The sequence below is a fragment of the Sus scrofa genome, chromosome X, assembly GCF_000003025.6.
Source record: "Sus scrofa isolate TJ Tabasco breed Duroc chromosome X, Sscrofa11.1, whole genome shotgun sequence".
In the NCBI taxonomy this organism is placed as follows: Eukaryota; Metazoa; Chordata; class Mammalia; order Artiodactyla; family Suidae; genus Sus; species Sus scrofa.
In genome coordinates this window covers 86,160,037-86,185,957 of record NC_010461.5, presented here as the reverse complement: position 1 = coordinate 86,185,957, position 25,921 = coordinate 86,160,037, and the positions used below count along the sequence as shown (strand labels likewise).

At 35.7% G+C, this 25,921-nt stretch overlaps 1 protein-coding gene across 1 annotated transcript in view; it reads right to left on the bottom strand.

Moving 5' to 3' along the window:
• Positions 1-25,921, bottom strand: part of IL1RAPL2 (interleukin 1 receptor accessory protein like 2) — a 1,116,804-nt gene that overhangs the window by 278,713 nt on the left and 812,170 nt on the right. Inside the window, exon 6 of the mRNA XM_001925154.7 lies at positions 16,093-16,167. Coding sequence (XP_001925189.7) covers positions 16,093-16,167 — 75 coding nt within the window. The remainder of the gene's footprint in view (positions 1-16,092; positions 16,168-25,921) is intronic.

The window sequence follows — 25,921 nt, the reverse complement described above, 5'->3', positions numbered from 1 at the left end:
GCCAAGACATGGAAACAACCTAAATGTCCATCAACAGATCAATGCATTAAGAAGATGTGGTATAATACACAATGGAATACTACTCAGCTATAAAAAAGAACAAAATATTGCCATTTGCAGCAACATGGATGGAAGTAGAGACTCTCATACTAAGTGAAACAAGTCAGAAAGAGAAAGACAAATACCATATATCACTTATATCTAGAATCTAATACATGACACAAATGAACCTTTCCATAGAAAAGAAACTCATGGACTTGGAGAACAGACTTGTGGTTGCCAAGGGGGAGGGGAAGGGAGTGGGATGGACTGGGAGTCTGGGGTTAATAGATGCAAACTATTGCCTTTGGTGTGGATAAGCAATGAGATCCTGCTGTATAGCACTGAGAACTGTATCTAGTCACTTATGATGGAGAATGATGGAGTAGAGTGTGAGAAAAATTATGTATGTGTGACTGGGTCACTTTGCTGTATAGTAAAAACTTGACAAAACACTGTAAACCAGCATAATGAAAAAATAAAAATCATTCAAAAAATTTAAAAAAATAAACATGAAGCAGATGATTAGGAAAAAAAAGGCCACCTCTCCCACTCTTTACAGAAAGTCTTCATTACAGGGAAATGCCTTCATTAATCAACCTGTCTAGAGATTCTGAGAGCCTCTCAAAACTTTTCTTGGAATGCATACTTATCTATGTTTTCTGGTTTCTTCTTTCTGGATTTTGTAGTATCTTGCTTCCTCTGATGTCTGTCTGCAATTCTGAAGGCTGTCTTGCACTGCCTCAGCCGCTGGGCTCTCTTTTATTTTCTGTGGTCCCCAGGCATCCCAGACATGCTGAGAAACCACTCCATTGCTCAGCCCCCCAAAAGCTGTAATATTGGATGTACATTCTACACTTTTCTTCCCAAGGGGTAGAGAGTTGTTTTTTTTTTTCCCTCCAAACTGCAAGCTATGTCAGGAGGAGGAGTTGACATGGTAGAAATATGATTTTTCTTACCTTTTCATGCTTGGCTTTGAGCTTGTAGGGGGTACTATGATTTCCTATCTCATTTGTTGATTTTTCATAAATGCTTTTTGGATCATTTATTGTTGTTAAGGTGGTGTTTCTGCAGTGGGAAAAGGTCTGAGGCTTCCTATTCTACCATCTTACTGATGCCACTTCATACCTTGTATAGTTAGTCTCAATCACCTCAGTCAAATTCTAGTCTCCATAGTGGCTTGTATACATTTAGCAATCTGTGTGTCTCCACAGGACGTTACACACAGTAGGTGTTCAATTATACTGTAGTGACTGAAAGCATCTTATCAGCAATCCTAGTTCAAAATGAGAGTCGCTTCTTAAAGCCTTCATTAATTAAGAATAGGCATTCAACAGAGGGCTCCAAACAAACTGAACCCAAACAGACCCACACCAAGACACATCATAATAAAAATGGCAAAAGTTAGTGATAAAGAGAGGATCCTAAAGGCAGCAAGAGAAAAACAGAATGTTACCTACAAGGGAACCCCCATAAGATTATCAGCTGATTTCTCTACAGAAACACTACAGGCCAGGAGGGAATGGCAAGAGATATTTAAAGTGCTAAAAGGAAAAAATATGCAACCTAGAATACTCTATCCAGCAAGAATATCATTTAAAATAGAAGGGGAAATAAAAATTTTTCCCAACAAACAAAAACTTAAAGAATACAGCAACACAAAACCCAGGTTAAAGGAAATATTGAAAGGGCCTCTCTAAACCAAAAAGAAAGGAAGGAAAGGGAAGAAAAAAGAAAAGAAAAGAAAAAAGAAAAAGAAGAAGAGGAAGAACTAGGACTGAGGAAACCGCAATCAGAGAGCAGTCACTCAAATAAGCCAGCATACAGATTTAATCATGAACATACTTCAAACAAAATAAAATTAAAAAGAAAAAAATAAAAAAGAGTCATCAAAACCATAAAATATGGGCAAGGGATGTTAGGAAATAAATAGAACCTTTTTGTTTGTTTGTTTGTATGTCTCTCTTCTTAATTTTAATATAGTAATGAAGTGTTTGAACTTACAGGACCATCAGGCTAAAACACACAATTATGGGAAGGGGTTAGCATACTTAAAAAACAGGGCAACCACAAGCCAAAACCAAATATTGCATTTGCAAAAAATGAAAAAAAAATACACTCAAGCAGATAATAACAGGAGACCATCCAACCAAAAAAAAAAAAAAAAAAGAAAGGAAGAATGGAGAACCATAGAATCAACTGGAACACGAGGTTCAAATGGCAATAAATAATCATCTATCAATTATCACCTTAAATGTCAATGGACTGAATGCCCCAATCAAAAGACACAGAGTGGCTGAGTGGATAAAAAGGCAAAAACCTTCAATATGCTGCCTACAAGAAACTCACCTTAGGACAAAAGATACATATAGATTGAAAGTGAAAGGGTGGGGAAAAATATTTCACGCCAATAGACATGACAGAAAAGCAGGAGTCGCAATGCTCATATCAGACAAAATAGACTTTAAAACAAAAGACATAAAGAAAGACAAAGAAGAACACTACTTAATGATTAAGGGATCCATCCAAGGAGAGGATGTTACTATCATCAACATATATGCCCCAAATACAGGAGCACCCAGATACATACAACAAATATTAACAGACATAAAGGGAGATATTGATGAGAATACAATCATAGTAGGAGATCTTAATACCCCCCTCACATCAATGGGAAGATCCTCTAGACAGAACACCAATAAAGCAACAGAGATCCTAAAGGAAACAATAGAAAAGTTAGACTTAATGGATATCTTCAGGACACTACATCCAAAAAAATCAGAATACACATGCTTCTCAAATGCTCATGGAACATTCTCAAGAATCGACCACATATTGGGACACAAAGCGAATCTCAATAAATTTAGGAGCGTAGAAATTATCTCATGTATCTTCTCTGACCACAATGCCATGAAATTAGAAATCAACCATGGGAAAAGGAAAGAGAAAAAACCTACTACATGGAGACTAAACAACATGCTACTAAAAAACCAATGGGTCAATGAGGAAATCAATAAAGATATTAAAAACTACCTTGAAACAAATGATAATGAAGACACAACCTCTCAAAATCTATGGGATGCTGCGAAAGCAGTGCTCAGAGGGAAATTTATAGCAATACAGGCCTTTCTCAAAAAAGAAGAAAGATCCCAAAATGACAACTTAACCCTCCACCTAAATGAATTAGAAAAAGAAGAACAAAAAAGTCCTAAAGTCAGCAGAAGGAAGGAAATTATACAGATCAAAGAAGAAATCAATAAAATAGAGACTCAAAAAACAATAGAGAAAATTAATAAAACCAAGAGCTGGTTCTTTGAAAAGGTGAACAAAATTGACAAACCCCTGGCCAGACTCACTAAAAAGAGGAGAGAAAGAACCCAAATAACCAAAATTATAAATGAAAAAGGAGAAATCACAATGGATACAGCAGAAATGCAAAAAACCATAAGAGAATACTATGAACAACTATACGGCAACAAGTTTGACAATCTGGAAGAAATGGACAATTTTCTAGAATCTTACAGCCTGCCAAAACTGAATCAAGTAGAAACAGACCAACTGAACAGACCAATCACTGGAAATGAAATTGAAGAGGTCATAAAATCACTCCCTACAAATAAAAGTCCAGGACCAGATGGCTTCACAGGTGAATTCTATCAAACATATAAAGAGGAATTGGGGCCCATCCTCCTTAAACTCTTTCAAAAGGTTGAAGAAGAAGGAATACTCCCAAAGACATTCTATGATGCCACCATCACCCTCATTCCAAAACCAGACAGAGATACCACCAAAAAAGAAAACTATCGGCCAATATCATTGATGAATATAGATGCAAAAATTCTCAACAAAATCTTAGCCAACCGAATCCAACAACATACCAAAAAAATTATACACCATGACCAAGTTGGGTTCATCCCAGGTTCACAAGGATGGTTCAACATACGCAAATCAATCAGCATCATACACCACATTAACAAAAGAAAAGTCAAATATCATATGATCATCTCAATAGACGCAGAAAAAGCATTTGACAAAGGCCAACATCCATTCATGATCAAGACCCTCGCCAAAGTGGGTATAGAGGGAACATTCCTGAATATAATCAAAGCCATTTATGATAAACCCACAGCAAATATAATCCTCAATGGGGAAAAACTGAAAGCCTTCTCACTCAAATCTGGAACAAGACAGGGATGCCCACTCTCACCACTGCTCTTCAACATAGTTTTGGAAGTCCTAGCCACAGCAATTAGACAAACAAAAGAAATAAAAGGCATCCATATAGGAAGAGAAGAGATAAAACTGTCACTGTATGCAGATGACATGAGACTATACATAGAAAACCCTAAGGACTCAACCCCAAAACTACTTGAACTGATTAATAAATTCAGCAAAGTAGCAGGATATAAGATTAACATTCAGAAGTCAGTTGCATTTCTGTATACCAGCAATGAAATATTAGAAAAGGAATACAAAAATACGATACCTTTTAAAATTGCAACTCACAAAAATCAAATACCTCAGAATACACCTGACCAAGGAGGTAAAGGACCTATATGCAGAGAACTATAAAACTTTAATCGAAGAAATCAAAGAAGATGTAAAGAAATGGAAAGATATTCCATGTTCCTGGATTGGGAAAATCAATATTGTAAAAATGGCCATACTACCCAAAGCAATCTACAGATTCAATGCAATCCCTATCAAATTACCCATGACATTTTTCACAGAACTAGAACAAACAATCCAAACATTTCTATGGAACCACAAAAGACCCAGAATCGCCAAAGCAATCCTGAGAAACAAAAACCAAGCAGGAGGCATAACTTTCCCAGACTTCAAGAAATACTACAAAGCCACAGTCATCAAAACAGTGTGGTACTGGTATCAAAACTGACAGACAGACCAATGGAACAGAATAGAGAATCTGGAAATAAACCCTGACACCTATGGTCAATTAATCTTTGACAAGGGAGACAAGAACATCAAATGGGAAAAAGAAAGTCTATTCAGCAAGCATTGCTGGGAAACCTGGACAGCTGCATGCAAAGCCATGAAACTAGAACACACCCTCACACCATGCACAAAAATAAACTCAAAATGGCTGAAAGACTTAAATATACGACAGGACACCATCAAACTCCGAGAAGAAAACATAGGCAAAACACTCTCTGACATCAACATCATGAATATTTTCTCAGGTCAGTCTCCCAAAGCAATAGAAATTAGAGCAAAAATAAACCCATGGAACCTCATCAAACTGACAAGCTTTTGCACAGCAAAGGAAACCCAAAAGAAAACAAAAAGACACCTTCCAGAATGGGAGAAAACAGTTTCAAATGATGCAACTGACAAGGGTTTAATCTCTAGAATATATAAACAACTTATACAACCCAAAAGCAAAATAAACCAATCAATCAATGGAAAAATGGGCAAAAGAGCTGAATAGACATTTCTCCAAAGAAGATATACAGATGGCCAACAAACACATGAAAAAATGCTCAACATTGCTGATTATAAGAGAAATGCAAATCAAAACTACCATGAGATATCACCTCACACCAGTCAGAATGGCCATCATTAATAAATCCACAAATAACAAGTGCTGGAGGGGCTGTGGAGAAAAGGGAACCCTCCTGCACTGCTGGTGGGAATGTAAACTGGTACAGCCACTATGGAGAACAGTTTGGAGATACCTTAGAAATCTATACATAGAACTTCCATATGACCCCACAATCCCACTCTTGGGCATCTATCCAGACAAAACTCTACTTAAAAGAGACACATGCACCCGCATGTTCATTACAGCACTCTTCACAATAGCCAGGACATGGAAACAACCCAAATGTCCATCGACAGATGATTGGATTAGGAAGAAGTGGTATATATACACAATGGAATACTACTCAGCCATAAAAAAGAATGCCATAATGCCATTTGCAGCAACATGGATGGAACTAGAGAACCTCATTCTGAGTGAAATGAGCCAGAAAGACAAAGACAAATACCATATGATATCACTTATAACTGGAATCTAATATCTAGCACAAATGAACATCTCCTCAGAAAAGAAAATCATGGACTTGGAAAATAGACTTGTGGCTGCCTGATGGGAGGGGGAGGGAGTGGGAGGGATCGGGAGCTTGGGCTTATCAGACACAACTTAGAATAGATTTACAAGGAGATCCTGCTGAATAGCATTGAGAACTTTGTCTAGATACTCATGTTGCAACAGAAGAAAGGGTGGGGGAGAAAATGTAATGTATACATGTAAGGATAACCTGACCCTCTTGCTGTACAGTGGGAAAATAAAAAAAATTATTAAAAAAAAGAATAGGCATTCATATCTTTTTATCAAATAAACTAAGGCAGGCACTTCTTATTTAATAAAGACCTACATATCAATCAAACTCATTTTCATAGTGTAAATTTTTAAATATTTAAAAATTGTCCTTATTGTTTAAACTTGTACCCATTATATTTCCCACTAACACCAATTAATGAAGCAGTTATAGGAAGAGAGATCAGAAAGAGAAGTTGAGAAGAAATAAGAAAATAATTGGGTTGAGAATTAGGAGAGTACACAGGAGATTCTGAAGTAAAGAGAGGTATTCATTACATACTAAACATCCACTATGTGTCAGGCAGGGTATTGGCAAAGAATTTGTTCTGTGGCGCCAAAAGGTGCAAAACAATTCTGAAATGGAAAAGGCAATAGATGAGGCTGCAGAATTAGATAATTATAACAAGATAATTCATTAAATAACCGAGAGATGGGCTTCAACAGAATAGTAGTGTTGAAGTCAGCTTTAATAAGATGGGAATTGAATGAAATATGGTAAAACAGATGGTCTATGTATCAAACAATTGAGTGTGGATAGGAAAAACAGAGACTGGGACAGTGTACCTCAAAGTGGAAGCAGGATACAAAAAGTGTTGCTTTTTCTAATACACACACACACACACATATATTAAAATGGGAGAAAATTTAGTGGATTTATTTTGGGACAGAGTTGATTCTTTTTTTTTTTTTAGGTCTGCACCCAAGGCATATGGAAGTTCCTTGGCTAGGGGTCGAATTGGAGCTGCAGCTGCAGGCCTATGCCACAGCCACAGCAATGTGGGATCTGAGCCACATCTGCAACCTATATACCACAGCTCATAGCAATGCCAGATCCTTAACCCACTGAGCAAGGTCAAGGATTGGACCCACATCCTCATGGACTATATGTTGGGTTCTTAACCCACTGAGCCACAACAGGAACTCTGACTTTGGAACAGAGTTTAAATGCATCTGAAAGAAAGAATAATTGATGTGTAACAAAAGATATGAGAAGGGGTGCAATCGAGAGCAGAGGTAGAAAATTTTAATTTGAAAAGAACTCATGACACACTTTCTTTCTAGAATAGAGAAAGGGGGAAATAAAATATAAAAAGAGACATTTTGAAATAGAGGGGACAAAATTTGAGGCATTTTACATTGAATGGTCTTGGTCTGTTTTTTCAGTGACTTTGGATGTAACACTGGTTTCCAGATCTGTAGAATGAAATAAGTTACACTAAGTTTCCTTATGCTGTGAATAAAGACTACTAGGATGTAGGTAGAATGCTGATAAGAATAAATTAAATACAGCAAAATAACCCATTTGAAGAAGAAAACTGGAAGTATTATTCTCTGGCATATACAGACATAACTAAAGTCAAGTAGAAGGTTAAAAAGAAACACCAGCCTAGTGAACTAATAGAACAATGGACTTGCCTCTGACAAATAAGAACTTCCATTCTTACTGAGTTATTTTTACATATTTCATGAAGGTAGGGCCTCCCTCTTATCTTTTGCAAATTTCAACTTGTTCCCACAGCTAGCCCTTTTTTTTGGTTGGCTTTTTCACCTTTTTTTTTTTTAAATGAATACTTTGTACATCAGGAGTTCCCATTGTGGCTCAGTGGGTTAAGAATCCAACTAGTATCCATGATGATGCAGGTTCAACCTTGGCCTCGCTCAGTGGGTTAAGGATCTGGCATTGCCATGAGCTATGGTGTAGGCTGAAGACATGGCTTGGATTTGGTGTTGCTGTGGCCAGCAGCTGTAGCTCTTATTCAACCCCTGGCCCGGGAACCTTCATATGCCATAGGTTCCCCCCGAAAAAAGAATGCATTAAACATTAGAAGAATGTAAAAATATAAAATATCAGGAATCAACACATAAAACCAAAGAGCAAATGTAAATACGGGCTACCAATCTGCAAAGTTTAAGAGCTGCTAGTTTGATTTACTAAGTGATCACTCATGAAAACAGCTGTTATTAGGTTAATAAGGTATTTACTGGACAGATAGGAAGTAGGAAAATATCCAGAAGTGAGTAGATATATCATACCTGCTATACATTCGTGCATATATAATACAGACTCTATAGTAATTCTGAGCTGTCTAATCATTTATTCAGTACTTAACCAGCTGATTCCTAACTAGTATGTTCAGGTAAACTGCCTGTGGGGGTCACAAAGAACTTTTATCTCCACACATGCCAATGGTTAATAACAACTTGTCCTATTTTCCAAAAACAGTAAAGAAATTAATTAAATGATATCTGAAAAAAACTTTGAGTTACTTAGAGAGGTATACTGTATAAATATGAGATATAATTATTAAAATCAATCCTTTCCCTTCTGCAATTATTTTATCTAAAATTATCACAATTCTCTTCCTTTGTTAAGAACTTAACATTTTTCCATAATTAAGGTAGGGGGTTTTTCAGTTTGGGCCTTGACCAAAATTCCTTCTCTTCTACTGAATGATCTCACTCCAAATGTTCACATTGTCTTTGTTCATTTGTCAACTCAGCCTCACAATGAGACTTGAGACACACCATGGTTATCATCTCACCAAGTAAAAATACTATCAAACAGGTTAGCTCTTAAATGGAAAATCATCATTACTGCAAAGGGGAGACTCTCAATACATTTTCCACTAAGGGAAATAAACTATTTGTTATAGGTCCTCACAGGACCAGAGCTACTGTTCCTAAAAAACAAGAGTCTAGAGCATATGGAAAATATCAATATACAGAAGCTCCTGGGTTGATACCGCATTTGTAAACCAAACCAAATGTATTTTTGGATATGCTGTATACTACTTTAATTTTCAAAATCCAGATATTGGTAAAGACTAGACTCTATCAGAACTGGTCTTAGGCTAAATTTCCCCCCACTCTTTTTGATGGAGCTCCCTCTCTTGCTCATGTGGTCTTAAACTGCACTTAACTGCCAGATGTGTCCTCCTCTGCATCACCCTAAGCCCTAGTTCATTCCAGCTTTCTTTTTTAGGGACTATTCCTACAGTGAGAGTACCTTTCTCTTGCAGGAATTAAGTGCCAATTTTACAGGTCTAATGCTACTGTCTTTGATTTTTCAGTATCCATTTCTGAAGGCTTTTCAACCTTTGACATTTTCACTCTGCTAGGAACCCAAGATTGGCATGTTCTCTGACCTGACTACTTTGCTGTAAGCTTCTGGACTTCAGGTTGCTACCTTGACTCTAGACTAGCCAGTATTAATATAGTGTCAGTATGTGGTAAGCAATCAACAAATGATATAGCTCTACCACTACTACTACTTTTACTAACAATAAGCAGTAGTAGTAGTAGTAGTGATATTATTAAATAACATTAAATATAATAATAATTATTATTATTATTACTAGCAGAGCTATTGCTAAGTAGCCATTAATTCATATATAGTTAAAATACATAAAATATGGTTACTATTATTGTTGTCATTATTAAAATGTCTCTATTAGCCTGATAGCATTTTTTTGTTGGTTTGTTTTTGTTTTTTACTGCACCCACAGCATTTGGAAGTTCCCAGGCTAGGGGGTGAATCGAAGCTACAGCTGCCAGCCTACACCATAGCCACAGCAACACCAGATCTGATATGCATATGGGACCTAAGCTGCAGCTTGCAATAGTGCCAGATCCTTAACCCACTAAGTGAGGCCAGGGATGGCACTTGCATTATCATGAATACCAGTCAGGTTCTTAATCCACAGAGCCTCAATGGGAACTCCCTGATAATGTTCTTAAGGATATAATTTTGGGCCTAGATAAAGTTGCCATACTCAGTATGGTATAAGAAAAATAACATAAACCTTAGAGTCAGACAAATCTGATTGAAATCCCATTTTGTTACTTACTATAATATGTAACCTCAGGAAAGTCATTTGTCTTAGACTGAGTTTTCTCATCTGCAAAATGGTTCAACAATACCCACTACTACTTTGGGCTTTTGTGAGGAATAAATAAGATAGTGTATGTACCAACACTCTTTGTAGTGCCCATACGTAGTAAATTCTCAAATAATTTTGTTTTAATATGCATGATGTCACGTTATTGGAATTAATGAAAATGTGATAAAATATCTTCAAGCTTATATTAGTATCTCAGTGAGGCATAAGCTCTAACTATGCTTCCAAAAGCAATATATGGAATAGAAGTCTGATCAACAATCATGTTATTCCTAAGATAATCTTAGTCAACTTTTCAATTGCAAGTGTCTAAAAACAAGTCTGACTAAGTTCTATAAACTTACACAAGGTAAGTAAACCAGTTTCAGTCTCAAGTATTAATATGGCAGCCAACTCTTAGGGTAAAGGCTTGGCGCAGAATTTCTGAAGCTGTAAATAACGCACATGTTGTACAATCTAGGCAAGAAAATGGTTTGCTGTTTGTGGCAGCCATGCTAAGCTTGTACATGTCATCCTGCAAAAAAAAACAAAACAAAACAGATCTTTTGGAAACAGCTCACTAACCCTATAATATCTACAAGGGACAGTGAACACTGCCATGAATTAGATCCAATTATGTGTGCCAAGAATGCTGAGTGAACTTATGATACCCTCCTTCTTCCTCTCCAAAGTCATCACATATTCAAGATTTAATGAAGTTATTTGAAACTAAAAGCATAGGGAGGAGCATACAAAAGCAAAAATAATAAAATAAATCCCTTGCTACCACCATTATACACTCGATGCATATACAAAGATTAAGATTCAAGCTAATGAAATAATCATGTATTGCTCTTTGTATTGATGTTAATTGTGGCTTGGTATTTTAGGTTATTTGGTTGGTGACCTGCTTTGGATTATTTGTTCTGTTACAACTTTAGAAAGAGTTGACAAATTTTGCTAAACTGAAGAGATTCAGAGATATCATAAGTTTCCATTTTTAGTATTTGCTGTATTGAAGAAATGATGGAAGATTTATTGTATCAAAAGGTTATATCTTTTGCAATTTTAAATTATTTTCAAATAAATTTAGTACTTGGGTTGAAGTTACAGAGATTTGTCATTATCCTGAGTGAAAATCTTGCCACAAAAAAGTCACTCTCCCATTTCCCATCTGTGTTTTGGCAGTTATCATACTGCTTTGTAATTCTGCTTACATATCTCCATTCCCCACTAAAACAAAAAACACCTTAAGGCCAAGGACCTCATTTTATTCACCTCTATATCCCCGGGATTTAACACACTATTTATCATCCACTGAGAACCCAAAAATGTTTTTAGGTAAATTGAGTTTTTAAAAGATAGATTTGTTTGAACAATTAATTTCTTAATATAATCAAAGTTATTTATTTTTGTCTTGTAGTCCTAAGTATTACATTAAATATTATATTTTGCCTTATTCTTTTGTAGTTTTTTACACTGGCTCTTAGGGCACATAATATAATTTTCAGTAGAAACTGATATGCCAGCAAAATTGATTTCTGATGAAGATTAACACTCCATATACACACAGAGTTTGAGCCAATAGCACATAACATAGTCATTAAATATGAATTTAAACAGCCTGTAAAAATAAAATAAATTCTGAGTGAGAGTAGAAGAGAAATAAAGAAAATCTTTCATACTGGGTCAGATTCATCTGGTATTCAATTAGCTTGGACTATTCCACTGGTCTGAATTTTTCTTATATGATTTAGGTCCCCAGGCCTTCTTTTTGACTCTTTAATACAAAAAGAGAAAGGAATTGGTGTTTATATTTATTTTATGCATAACACTGACTGGTAATTTAATTTAAGTGTTAGGAAAATTCTAGGAAAAAGAGTTATCATCATAAATGAGAAAAACAGAGCATATTTACAAATTCATCCTTAATTTAAATTAAATGTCAGAGCTCAAATCTTTTCACACACATTTGTGCATAGAATTTTCAAAGTTTCTAGGATTCTGTTATAGTTTTTAAAGCATGCATTTGGGCTTTATAAAAAAGCAGTATCCACAAAGAAGGGTCTACCTAGCATCCACATTTCTAGTGAGGCACATTTCACTATTTCACTAAGATATTTTAATAACTTGATATTAACATACAATATAAATTAATATCCTGTGGAGCAGTGTTATTTTTTCTTATAAAAAATATTAAAAATATATTCCCTTTCAACTGCCAAAAACAAAATTAGCCCTGGTTACAGCAAAGGTTTATTCATCAATTTTAAAGCTAAATATGCATTCAGAGAGACAATAAATGGAAGATATCAGGATCAAGTTGGATTTGTATCTGTGTTTTGTACATTTTTTATCTTTATATTTCATGCATTAGCACAGGAAGGCAGTGTTAAACTGAATAGGCTTGCTTTGTGAGAGCAATAATTTTAATATTATTTTGTTAAGAACATGTTTATCATTTCAAAATATATAGTTATTTGGTTAAGATTAATCTTCTTTCCACATTACAATGTGAACACAATTTAGCAACAACCGAACTGTCATCGCTATGTCAGCAAGAAGTATGTAAATTTCTAGAACATTGTGTATGACTAATAGATTATACTATAGGAGAAACTCATGATGTTTATTTTCCTCGAGAGATACAACAAACTATCTGTACTGATGCCAACTCCATGCATGAAAAAGTAGTCATTTGAACTGAAAATTTCATTTACTGGATTGGTTTTACAAATATGCAGAACTGAAAAGTGAGTTTAATCCTTAAACACAAAAATAATAATTCCAGACCATGTTTTCTAAAACTACCTTGAAGCTGATACTCAAATATTTCCTACAATATTTCTAAATTTGCATAAAATGACTGCATGGGACTCTTGTTCATGGAAAAAAATCAAAATCAAAATGCCCTGACAAAATTGTTTAGTGTTTGTTCTGGGTATCTATTGTTTAAGAAACTATACCTAGCTTAGTGGCTAATGACATCCATTTTATTTTGCTTATTACTTTTGGGGTTGGAAATCTATAAACAGTTCAGTTTAATAGTTTATCTCTGAACTACACGGCATAAGCCAGGCTGGAGGATTCACTTACAACATGGCTTCTACACTCACATGTCCAGTGCCTTGATGGCCTTTCTTTCTCCACATGGCATCTCATCCTCTAGAGCCTCCGTATGTGGCTTGAGTTTCTCTCAGCATGGCAGTTCCAGACCAGACCAAGAGACTCAAAGAGAAGTCACAAGATTTGTTTTGATGCCACCTCCAGTATCCTCCAAATCATTTCTGCTGTAATCTAATGGTCAAGCATATCCCAAAGGCCAACCAGATTCAAGTGGAAGAGAATGAGAAACTACACTCAGATGGTAGGAATAGAGAATAAAGTCTGGGGTTAACTTAATTTATAACGTTATCTCAAAAATTTTAGGATTAGGATTTGGGAAAACTGAACTTGGTAATGTACTTAGTCAATTGGATCAGATTGTTGTATTTTCAGTAGTTCTAATTTTAGTTCTAGTTCAAGGATGTCTAAAGTTACATGTGCTTGAAAAAATATTTTTTAAATGAAGAAAAACAATTTCCAGAAGTTTTCATGATCTTATTGAATTCTGAAAGATTTTAAGATATAGACAGGGATGTCCAACTTTAGTTATCCTTCTCTAGCTCTTTTTTACACCTGGGGTTTCTAAGCTTTCTTTATTCTGACTGCAGAACAACCCCCCTCCCCCCAACACTGAAGCACTCTCTGACATTTATAGTGTTCCTAATATCACCTTAGTATTAAGGCATGAGTAAACTACAAAATGAGTTCCAGTTGTGAAAAAACAGTACTAAATAAATCTGTGGAAAAGTTAAAATCACTTAAAATTAACCAGTCATGTGCTCCTTGAAATGCCAAAGATCTTGTTTCACCCATTTTGTTTTTCTTTCTCAGAATTACATGGTTGATTTAGCATCTTGGAGAAACAGCCTTTCTGGAATAGAAAATGGGCAGGTCTCCATCTTTCTGTCAATAAAGTTGTTTCCAAATTGTGTAACAAAGTAAAAACTGAAAAGTTCAGCCTTGCATCTAATGTAAATTGGAAGCAAATTACTTTAGTAATTTCACAGGGTAGTGTTGATGAGTTATTTTGGCATATAAACTTATGTTGGAATACATATTTATAAAAAGCACACATCTTAGAGATGTCCTGAATAGCACAGACAAGTGTGACACCCAGTGAATCTGAATGAAATTACTCCCTTCAAAGGTCTCCTTACTTCCTTTAGAGCAACATTCCTCAAACTTTTTGGTTGAAGTTTAATTAATTAATGGCAGAGGAGAATGAAGAAGTATCCACCTAGGGGCTGCAAACACAAAATTTAGTCATGTTTTATTTGAGATAGTTGTGTAAATTTTGCTTTTTACTCATTAATTTATGTTTTCATATAAAATTAACTTATCCACATGCATTCCCGTGAAAATACATGGTACAAGGTCATTTTATGGCTTCATGCAACCCCTGGCAAACCACAGAGTACCCCTGAGTTATTTTATACCAATGTGGATAGAAAGATTAAGTAAACTTACTGATAGACTGTGTCAGCACATCTAGATTTAGCTTTAACAAAATGTGATGACTCTGCAAAATAATATGCAAGTGGTAGAGGGAGAGCCATAGACTAATACTTCAATTATTTTCCACAGAATATTCACTATTTTCACAGCCCACTCTTAACAACACGTTTATTACTTTCTCTTATTTTTGTTTTAAAATACTTAACTCTGGTACTCATACTGCTAGGCTGCATTAACTATAATGCACCATATTTCATTTTAGAAAAACGAACAAGCTCTTAGTAATGTAATTTTCTCTCACCTGTTTTTAAGATAGAGGTAAGTCTCTAACAATCCAAATTGTATTGGAAAGATCAAAAGTTGAATTAAAAACTCCCAAAGTGAGTTAAATATTGGGGCCAATTCATGTTCCCTGGCTATATAACTGGTAGGTACCACTGTGGTCACATATTTCAATAAATCATATACCGAAGTAAGCCTAATACATATCCAGCATATTTACTCAATTCTCTTGTTTAGAACCAAAGAAATTATTAGAATTGAAGAACAAAATAAAACCCAAGAGAGATGAAAGCTCACAGATGTTAAAGGATATAGTTTAGAGTAGAGATCATGGTTTGAAAGAGAGATTAGCCGGTCTCTGAGTTTCAAGCTTAAAGTTCTTCAAACATAAGCATTAGTGGTAAGAGACTCAGAAAGGAGGCTCAACACCTTGTGTCCTTATTTGAGTATGTGAAAAGACAGTAGCACCCATAAATCAATTTGTTACTTTTTCCTACACCATATGATTCATAAATATTCAAGATCTCAACCTAAAAACAAGTTTTAAATAGCCCTGGATTGTGACATTGGAAATGATATTATTAAATCATTTTAAAGGCTGTACTGAGGGGCTCTTTTATTTTAAAAAGTGCATGTTCTCCAGGAGTTAATGCTCTCTAAATAAAAATTTTGGACTGACAAGCATGAAGTTTTCTGTCCCAATCACCAATGCATGACACCCATGAATCTATCAATCACATAGTTAAAAAGCTCCATCTTACAGCACACTTTAGTACCCAGTGTAACCAATTAGTATTACCATTCCTTAATGCAATGCAAACTCATTTCCTTAAACTGCTATTGCACTGAACTCCTGGGTTATAAATGAGCAGACACAAATTGATTTGCATGTAATAACAGTAGCAATAAACCTTTCCTGGTTCATACAATTTTCCCCATCTGTTAACAGAGAGCAAGTTCAGGATCTATTATTCCCAGAAGGAGACTTACCCAGCTGGACATCTATAACACTCGGCTGATTCTCCATGGGGAACAAAGGCTTGGGAGGCTTGTCTGTGAGCAAAGCTAGAACAGAAAATGAAAGTAATGGAAAAATTGAGATAAATTATAGGATGAGAATTATTCTATCATGTATGATATTTAATGTTTGTAGGTTTTGATAGTGTGTAAACATTTATTAGACAGTGTTCCTGCTTGAATTGTTAGTCTAGCCATACAATATTTTCTGTACATTTAGAGCACCATCGATTAAGTGTAAACAGGCCATTTTGACAGCTACCCTTTCAAACAAGATCAAACAAATGATCTATTTTGAGTAGTTTTATATGCTTGTGAGTATAAAGAAATATAGATTTTAAAAAGTATAAACATATAAACATTAAATCTTCATACCCACCTTGTGGTACTAAATATTGTTAATAAAATATAATCCTAGTGAACATTTCTGGTGTATTGAACCTTCTATACCTCTGAATCATCCCTCACTCCCCACCTCAACTTCTAAAAAATATAATGAAATACTGGTATTTTCATTAGAATAATTGATCAAAAGTACTGCTGAACACCTTTTGTCCACTAAGTCCCATGCTAAGTGCTAAGGGAGAAGACGCAAAGTCCTTATCTTTGCCTTCAAGTAACAATCTAAGACTATGAACCCAGATTTAGTACATCAAAATAAAGAGATAAAAGAACAAAGAATACACTATAGTTAAAAAAAAGTAGCATTTGAACTATAAGTCTATATGTGATAAAAGAATGGAGAAAGGAGAGGTCAATACTGTCTGGAAGGGTTGGAGAAAGTTTTAAGAAGGCAATAATTCTCCACACAGACCTTAAGGAATGAAGAAGATTTGGAAAGGCAGAGTAAGGAATAAGAAATGCAGGACAAATTAATAACACAAATGGAGGAACAGAGGTAGAACCTAGCAAGCATACTGTGACTAGAGTAGAATAATCTGGTAATAAGGAGTTGGGTGGGGAGGAGTAAAAGCAAGTTGTTCATGATGTAAAGTAATTGGAAATGACACTGGATAGATAGGATGGAGCTCAGTTCTGGGGGATCCTGGGAAACATGCAGAGGAATCTGGACATGATGCAGTAAACTAGAAGGCCATTGTAGATTTTTAGAACAATAGCAACAAAAGACTCAAGGGATGTACTATCTAAAGACAAATAGCTTGATATATACAATGGGTTGGAAAAGAATAAAGCCACTTGTGAGGATGCAGTAGTAATGCCACTGTGGGGGTGAGGGGTGGGGATGAGGAGTCAGAGAGGTTAAATCGGGAAAATTTTTTTGAGATGAGGCAAGCTGGAGAGGCGCTTAGAAGAAAGAAATGAGAGGACGGCATACAGATAAAAAAAAGCTTTCTGACAAAACTTACATGAAGCTATTATTTATATCTTGATCCTTTTAATTGTCCCCATATTTTTTGTCAGCCATAAAAAAGACAAATAATGCCATTTGCAGCAACATGGATGGAACTAGAGATTCTCATACTAAGTGAAGTAAGTCAGAAAGGGAAAGACAAATACCATATGATATCACATATCTGGAATCTAAAATATGGCACAAATGATCCTATCTACAAATCAAAAACAGATAATGAACATGGAAAGCAGAGTTGTGTTTGCCAGGGGTTGGGCAGAGAGAAGAGGAAAGGGGATAGACAGGGAGTTTGGGGTTGGTAGGTGCAAATTATTACATTTAGGATGAATGGATAATGGGGTCCCACTCTATAGCACAGGGTCCTCTGTACAGTTTCTCATGTTAGAACCTGATGGAAGGTAGCATGAAAACAAGAATATATGTACACACACACACACACACACACACACACACACATATATAAGTAGAAAGACAAATGCCATATATCACTTATATCTGGAATCTAAAATATGGCACAAATGAACCTATCTATAGAACAGAAACAGACTCACAGAGAGAATAGACTTGTGGTTGTCAACGAAGGGGTTAGGGAGTAGGTTGGACAAGGAATTTAGGGTTAGTAGATGTAAACCATTACATTTAGAATGTATAAGCAATGAGGTCCTGCTGTATAGCACAGGGAACTATATCCAATCACTTGTGATGGAACATGACGGAGGGTAATGTGAGAAAAAGAATGTATGTATATGTATGACTGGGTCACTTTGGTATATAGAAGAAATTGATGGGACATTGCAAATCAACTATAATTTTAAAAATTTAAAAAATCCAATCACAACAGATGTTCAATTTTGTTTGCTGTTGTTTGTAATAGCAAAATAATGAGAACAGTGAAATATCCATCAGTAGCAGACTGATAAATAAGGTTATGTTACTTCTAAATAATGATATAACATGATACATCTACTTAAAAGAATTAGGTGAATCTGTACTTCTACTACGAAAATATCTCTAAGATATACTATTCAATGAAAAAGCAAGGTAACAGGTATGTTCACATTATACTTTCCTTTGCATAAAAATATATGTGTGTGAACATGTATGTACATATATAAATTTGTACGAGTATGGCACATTTCTGAATGGATAGATGTGAAACTTCTAACAGTGATTTCCTCTGAGGAGAGGAACTAGGTGCCTTAGGAATAGTGAGGAGTGGGATGGGAGAAGGGCTGTATGGAAAGGAAGAGGAAGATTTAATTTTCACTGTATACCTTTTGTACATTATGAATACCATGCATATATTGTGTATTCAAAATGTGAATAAAACTAAAATTAAAGTCCAGCCACCTACATTTTATTTATAAAATAATGATTTTGATTACTTTGTAGAAAGAATTATTAATTTGCGTTATAGACACAGATCGCCGGAAACTGTACTTATTATTATTTTCAAATATGTCTTGCCTTCAAATGAGTTAATTGGAATGTGATAGGTGGGAGGTAACTGTAAGTCATGACTTTAATGGTCAAAGATGAATGTCTTGTCTTACATTCATCAAGATATGAATTTGGAGTCATTGCTGCTCCCCCCATTCTTATCTCCTGCCATGGACAATGGATATATTTACTCTTATTTTATTATTGTTATATGTTGTTCACTAAAGTGACATTTATTAATATTAATGATCATTTTAAGTGCCTTACATTTACGGGTAGTTCATAATTTTCAAAGCTTCCATATACATTAGTTCATGTGATCTACACGATGACCTTAGAAGGTAAGAAAAATAGGTACAATTATGGCCACCTTAGAGATAAAGCTAAATGAAGCTTACATTGTCTCATCTGGTGCCCCCTTGTGACCAGAAGCCCCTATATGCAGAATGGATAGGAAGATAGAAGTTGCAAGCGGGAAACAGGTAAAACCATTTAGTACTGAATCAATGGTTTTAGCCTCTTTGACTACACACTAATTAACTAAGCTAAGGTTCCCAGGCCGATGGGAGTGGCTTTGTGGCAAACAGCCAGCTGAAACACAATTTCTGTAGAACATTCCATACACATACATTTTTTTTTTCCCTAAACCAATGAATGAAAGGAGATGAACTTATCCTAACACATCCCAGTAGGATGTATGGGCGTGGAGCCTCATTAAATTCCAATATCATGTCTAGGCCTGGGAATTGCCAAGAAGTGCAGAACATTTGTGATGATAAAGCAGCAACTGCAGCAGTTCATCTCGATCCTGACCACCAGCCCAGAGACAAATCTATCAGCACCCAGCATAATTATAGCATTGCAGATTAGCTAGAGCACATGCTGCCATGAGCAGGCAAGCTCATTTTTTTTCCTTCTTTTTTTTTTTCTGTTCAATATTCTGTAATAACCTATAGGGGCAAAAGAAACTGAAAAAGAATGGATATATGTATATGTATAACTGATTCACTTTGCTCTACACCTGAAACAAATATAAATTGTAAGTCAACTATACTGCAATAAAATTTATATATATATATATATATATATATATATATATATAAATAATCTGAAAATTACAGTTACTATTTGGGAAATGAAGGGGAGAACTGTCACTTCCAAGCTCCATGAACAACACAGTGGAGATTTATAATTTTATTAGAAAACCTATCCTGGATCTCTATAAGGACTAATTGGGGTCTGAGCTAATCTTTGAATTTGTTGCTCAAGCTTCATGCTTTGATTGAAAGAATGGGAGCAAGGGAGGCAGTTTTGTACTAACATTTCAGTCCACAATTCTTCCCTGCATTTCCCACTGTAACTGCTTATGTTTAATTATCCTTAAATAATAATTGCTCTACTGAGTATACCATGGCATTAGTCTTAATGTGTTAGTGAAGCTACAACTGTTCCTGCCTGATTCTTCCTAAAGTTAGGTTTTATATGTTCAACACTAACTTTCCTGAGGAGAATGTCCAAATTAGCTCTTTCTTTTCTATTGCAGACAAAGGTTGTGTCTACCTATACAGTCAGGTCAATTGATTTGACTGAAATGATTGATCAATTTCTATAAACTTAGTATAAGAAATCAGTAGAATTAATTGTGTGATTGAATAAATCAATTTATTTGACCATATTGTCTAAGGGTTACATACAGTTATTACAAATTTTATTGTTCTCTTTGTTGTTGATTTTCCTCTTTAATTAGACTTGCCAGTGAGTCAAGTGGGAGAAGAAGAAGGACAGTTTGTTGCAAAGGATACTGAGTGTATAAACCCACCAGAATCATAAAAGAACTATTTAGTTTGTATGAACGAAGCCATTATGAAATAGTGTAAGTTCAAAGAAATGAATCCCTCCAAAGCCATTCAACATAACAGCACTGAAATCACATTCCAAAGTAACTATTTTCACCACAACACTCAACCATACAAAATCTCCCAATGTCCCCTACATTTACAAGAGGATAAAATCTCAACCTGTCAGCTGTGAACCTAAAGGCAGCCATGACATAGCCTTTAAAAAAAAAAAAAACCTTCCTGCATTCTTACTCACTCTTCTACTTTAGCTGTGCTTTGTTTGGCCAAGTTACTTTCCTTATTTACACATTGCATTAATTTCCAACTCTGCATCTTGGCTTAAACACTTTCCCTACAGTTGGAGACAAATAATAATAATTATCATAGGTATCATTTATTTACTATCAGTTGTGTGCCAGGCACCGTTCTAAGGCATTTTATATTACATTTTACAACTTTCCTAAAGTCAAGGAGCTCTTGACATGTAAAAGTGGGATCTGAACTGAGTTATATTTGATCTCACCACACCTGAAATGCCTCGCTAAGACCTTCCCCTTCCTTTTTGCCATCCCGAGTCCTATTTACTTTCCAAAAGTCAGCTTAAATCCTACATCCTCTAGAAAGTCTTCCCAAATAAAAGCCCAAACTAACCTTTCCTCTCTTTAGCAAATACTAAAGCATTTGCTACTTCTTTGAGCCACTCATTTGGTTCACAGCATACACTGCTTTGAGTACAAATTAAACCTCACCTTGTATGAGTATATCTAGTCTCCCTAAATAGATTTTGAAGCTCCTAGATGTCAAGAATCATGTCTCACATAATCCAACAATTAAGGTACTAGCTGACACTGTGGAACAAATAAACACAATCTTCAAATTAATTTTCCCATTGTATTCTTTCTCTAATAAATGGGTGCTTCCCATAAGGTTCTTAGGTTACAAGGAACAGAAACACACTCTTGCTAATTTAAGCAAAAAGGGAATTTATCAGAAGGATGTCTCAAGGACAGGATGTCTGGGGAACTAAGTTTAGATACAGGAAAGAAATCAGGCCAGGTCTAGATGGACAGGCAAAAGGGACGACACAGCAATTTCATCTTGATCCAATCACTGGGCTGAAATCACTCCAATTTTTTTTATTTGCTTTATCTTGTTGTATTGTATCTTGTTTTCTGTCTTTGTGTCACTTTGATCAAGATTCAAAATCCCAGGAAAGAGGAGTTCCCCTGTGGTACAACTGGAATCAGCAGCATATCTGCAGCACGGGACGTAGGTTCAATCTCTGGCCCAGCATAGTAGGTTAAAGATCTGGGGTTGCCACAGGCATAGTTTGCAACTGTGGCTCCCATCTAATCCCTGGCCCTGGACCTCCATATGCCACAGAGCAGCAAAAAAAAAGAAAGAAAAAAATCCATATTAAAAGTAAAGCCCAAGTTATAAAACTGAAAGAAAATCCCAGGAAAGTGAGGCTAAATGTATAAGTTTTTAACTCCAGCCCTAGCCAAGACTTCATGCATACCCTGAAGAAAAGAAGGATCCCCCTAAAGCAGATTTCTCTATCCAAGCAATATTAACTTCCAGCACCAGATAATTCTCTCATGTAGATGGCTGTCTTATAGATTGAAGGATGTTTAATAGCATCCTTGGCCTCCACCCATTAAATGCCAGTAGCATCCTCCTCCAGTTGTAAAACCCCCAAATGTCTCCAGATATTGGTAAATGCACCTGGGTGGTAAAATCACCTCAGGTTGAGAACCACTGTCCTGCAGGAAACTTAGTTTCTCTGATGTTCTGAGAGAATTTAAGATCTTGGGAAAGAAGACTTGGGAGTGTCTTTACATGGGAAAAGAAAATGGAGGTCCTTACTAAGCAATTAAATCTAGGGAGAGCCAGGGATCTTGTTACTATCCGTAAAGGTTTCCTTTAATCATGAAGGGACATTAGCCAAGTCTACCCAAAGTAGTTAACTAATCTCAAGATTTCATAAATTGAACACAAAATGAATCCAGAAATTGCTGAATTCTGGAAACATCATAAGCACTATTATTTCTTCAGAAGGACTATCTCTTTCTGAATTAACTTCATAGACTTCCAAATTCTGAATTATGATGCACATATTTTATGGGCTCCTTCATGAATATAAAGCCCTATATATTGTGAATATTTCATTTCTGGTATTACTAGGCTGAGATTCCTCTAATTAGGTGATTATTCAGGAAAAAATATATGATAAATATGATTAATATCACTTTTAACCCTCCAAACCTATATACACCCAAACAGGACCAGTCTTAGATATAAAGTATCCCCTTTGCCTTAAGCGTCCTCATTTTGTGTACCCTCCTTCAAAGGAGTTTCTTCTCCAGCCTGCTTTTAGGCACCTAGTGTTGCATCTCTCTAATCAAAATTTGCTGCACAGAAATCTCTGTGATTTAAACCTTAGTATGAACTTAAGACATCTAAATCTCCTTTCCTAAGGGTAGTTGCTTTTGAAGAATTGTTTCAAAATCTGGAATGATAGACTTTATTCCTTAGTTGGGGGTTTAACAGCAGACCCATAATTGGCCCCAGGACCCTTCCCTTTGCTCTTGTCTTCACACTGGTGTTGGTCAACAAACAGCAGTAATTAATGAGGATGGATAAAGTCATTTTCTTCAAGATTCCAACCCGTATTACTATGAGTGATTTCTCCTCTTCTTAACATCATCTTAGGAAAGAGATCCCAGGAATAGTTTAAATTAAAAAAATATATCAATGCCCATTAAAAGTCAAGTCTTATTTTCACTTCAGCCTGTTACTACCTTCATCAACTAAGCACTATAGCAATTATTTTTTTATAAATATTTTCTCCAACCAAACTCTAATATTCTCTGCCTCATTTAAAACAGGAAGGGGGGAATGACATATATCGTTTGCCCATTAATTCCATCCAGAGAGAATATGTATTCTCTAGGTGTTCCAACTATAGTGGAAAGGCTGTAAAGGGGTCAGTAAAAAAAAAATTCAAGCCAATGATTCTAAGAGTCAATGGGAGATTTGTTTCCAACCATCAGTGGCTCAACCTTCAGATATTTTGATATGCATCTCCCACACCTCCCTAACTCCAATTGACAATAATTGTCTTTAGTAACTCACTATTACTGATGGTGGTGGCTCATGTTTCTCATATGTATATTTAGAAGATAAAATTACTGAGAACAAGAGAGTCAAACAGACAGGAGGTCATATTCAGAGGATTAAACTGATTTTAAAACAAACACATTCTAATTGCATTAAAATACCCCTGCTATCATTTAAAGCCATTCCAAGTATTTGCCTTTAACATAGAACCTAAAGTCAGCTATTTTCTTTGAATCAATAGACAGTCCTTTAACAGACAGATGCTAAATTGCCAGGAAAATGCTGGGCAATCTACCTGGCCATGCTGCAATCTTGCCCATGCTGCACAGCTCAGGGGCCCCCTAGCAACTGCTCCGGGCATCTGGCTCAAAGACTCTGTTTGCCTTGCAATTCAATGGATGTGCCTTGAGGGTCATGAATGGTCATGGCTGCTGTGAAGTTGCTCTGAGGTGCCCTTTCCCCTAGATTCCATATTTGTTTCCACTACTATTTGAGTTTTGAGCAAAGCATGAGCTTTGGAAAAGCTTAAGCACAAAGGCAGGGCAATTTCTTCTCCATGCCATTTGACACAGGGCCTTTCTCTGGAGAGAACACTGTTTATTCAGCACAAATCTGCCCAGACATAAAACAACTTCTTCAAACTTGAAAAGAAAACAACCATGGGGGAAATGGAAACTTAAACAGAGGTTGTGATGGTAGGTTTTTTTTTCTCTTCACAGAGCTTGCTATTTCTTCACTTTTGCCTTTTTCCCCCTCAAGAAAGATTTTGCTTTCTCTCTCTCTAAAGTAGTGCTCCCTAGGCCCTTAAATTGTGATATTTAACACATTCCAAGTGTGGTTACTATAAAATAAATTACATAAGATAGTGTCATTTGGAGTTCCACACAGAACTTGATATATATTTAGCACTAAAATAATGACAGGTTACGTATAGATCAATTTTAATTTTTTCAGCCTTCTTGATATACAATTGACATATGGCATTCTATAAGTTTACAGTATATGGTGTGTTGACCATTAGGTCACATAATTATTTTTTTATGTGTGGTAAGAACATCTAAGTTTTACTCTCTTAGCACTTTCAAGTATATACTCTGATAATGTTCATTATAGTCACAATATTATGTATTAGATCCCTGGAATTTATTTATCTTCAAGCAGGAAATTTGTACACTTTGACCAGCATGTGCCCATTTCCCCCACCTTTCAGCCCCTGGTAACCACCACGTTAGTCTCTGTTTTTATGAGTTCAGGTTTTTTAGATTCCACATATAAGTGATACCATGCAGTATTTGTCTTTTTCCGAATATTTCACTTAACATAGTACCCTCCAGTTCCATTCACACTGTCACAAATGGCAGGGTTTCCTTCCTTCTCACTGCTGAATAGTATTCTACTCTGTGTGTGTGTGTGTGTGTGTACAGACACGTACTGTATCTTTATCAAATAGATCAATTTTTAACTTGCATCAAGGTCCTCATTTGATTCTGTGGTTACTGATCTGTCAGATTTTTAAAAATTGGCCCTGATAGTTATGCTTAAAAATATAAAAGATGTTCAAGGATGGATAATTTTAGAGCTAGATAGTCTCTTATTTGTCTAATTCATCTGGCTACATTGACAAATGAGGAAACTGAAAGGCAGAAAATGAAGGAATTTGCTGAACATCATATTGCAAATTAGCAATAAAGCATAAGACCAAAACTCATGTTTCCTGAATTAAAGATCAATATTCTTGCCACTGCACCATGGGTAACATTGATTAAGCGTGCATTCTATGCCCAGCTCTTTTAAATTCATTCCGTCATTAAATCCTCACAATGCTATATGAAGTAGGTCCTAATATTATCAACATTTGACATATGAGAAAATTGAGGTTCAGTGAAATTAAGTGACTTGCCTAAAGTCATATTACTGATAAATACTTTATGGGTCCAGGGTTCAACCCAAGTCTATAAGTTTGAGTTCATAGCCACTACTCCATAGTGTTAACCTTTTTTCTTTTTTTTATTTAAGACTGTCTCTTTTTTAT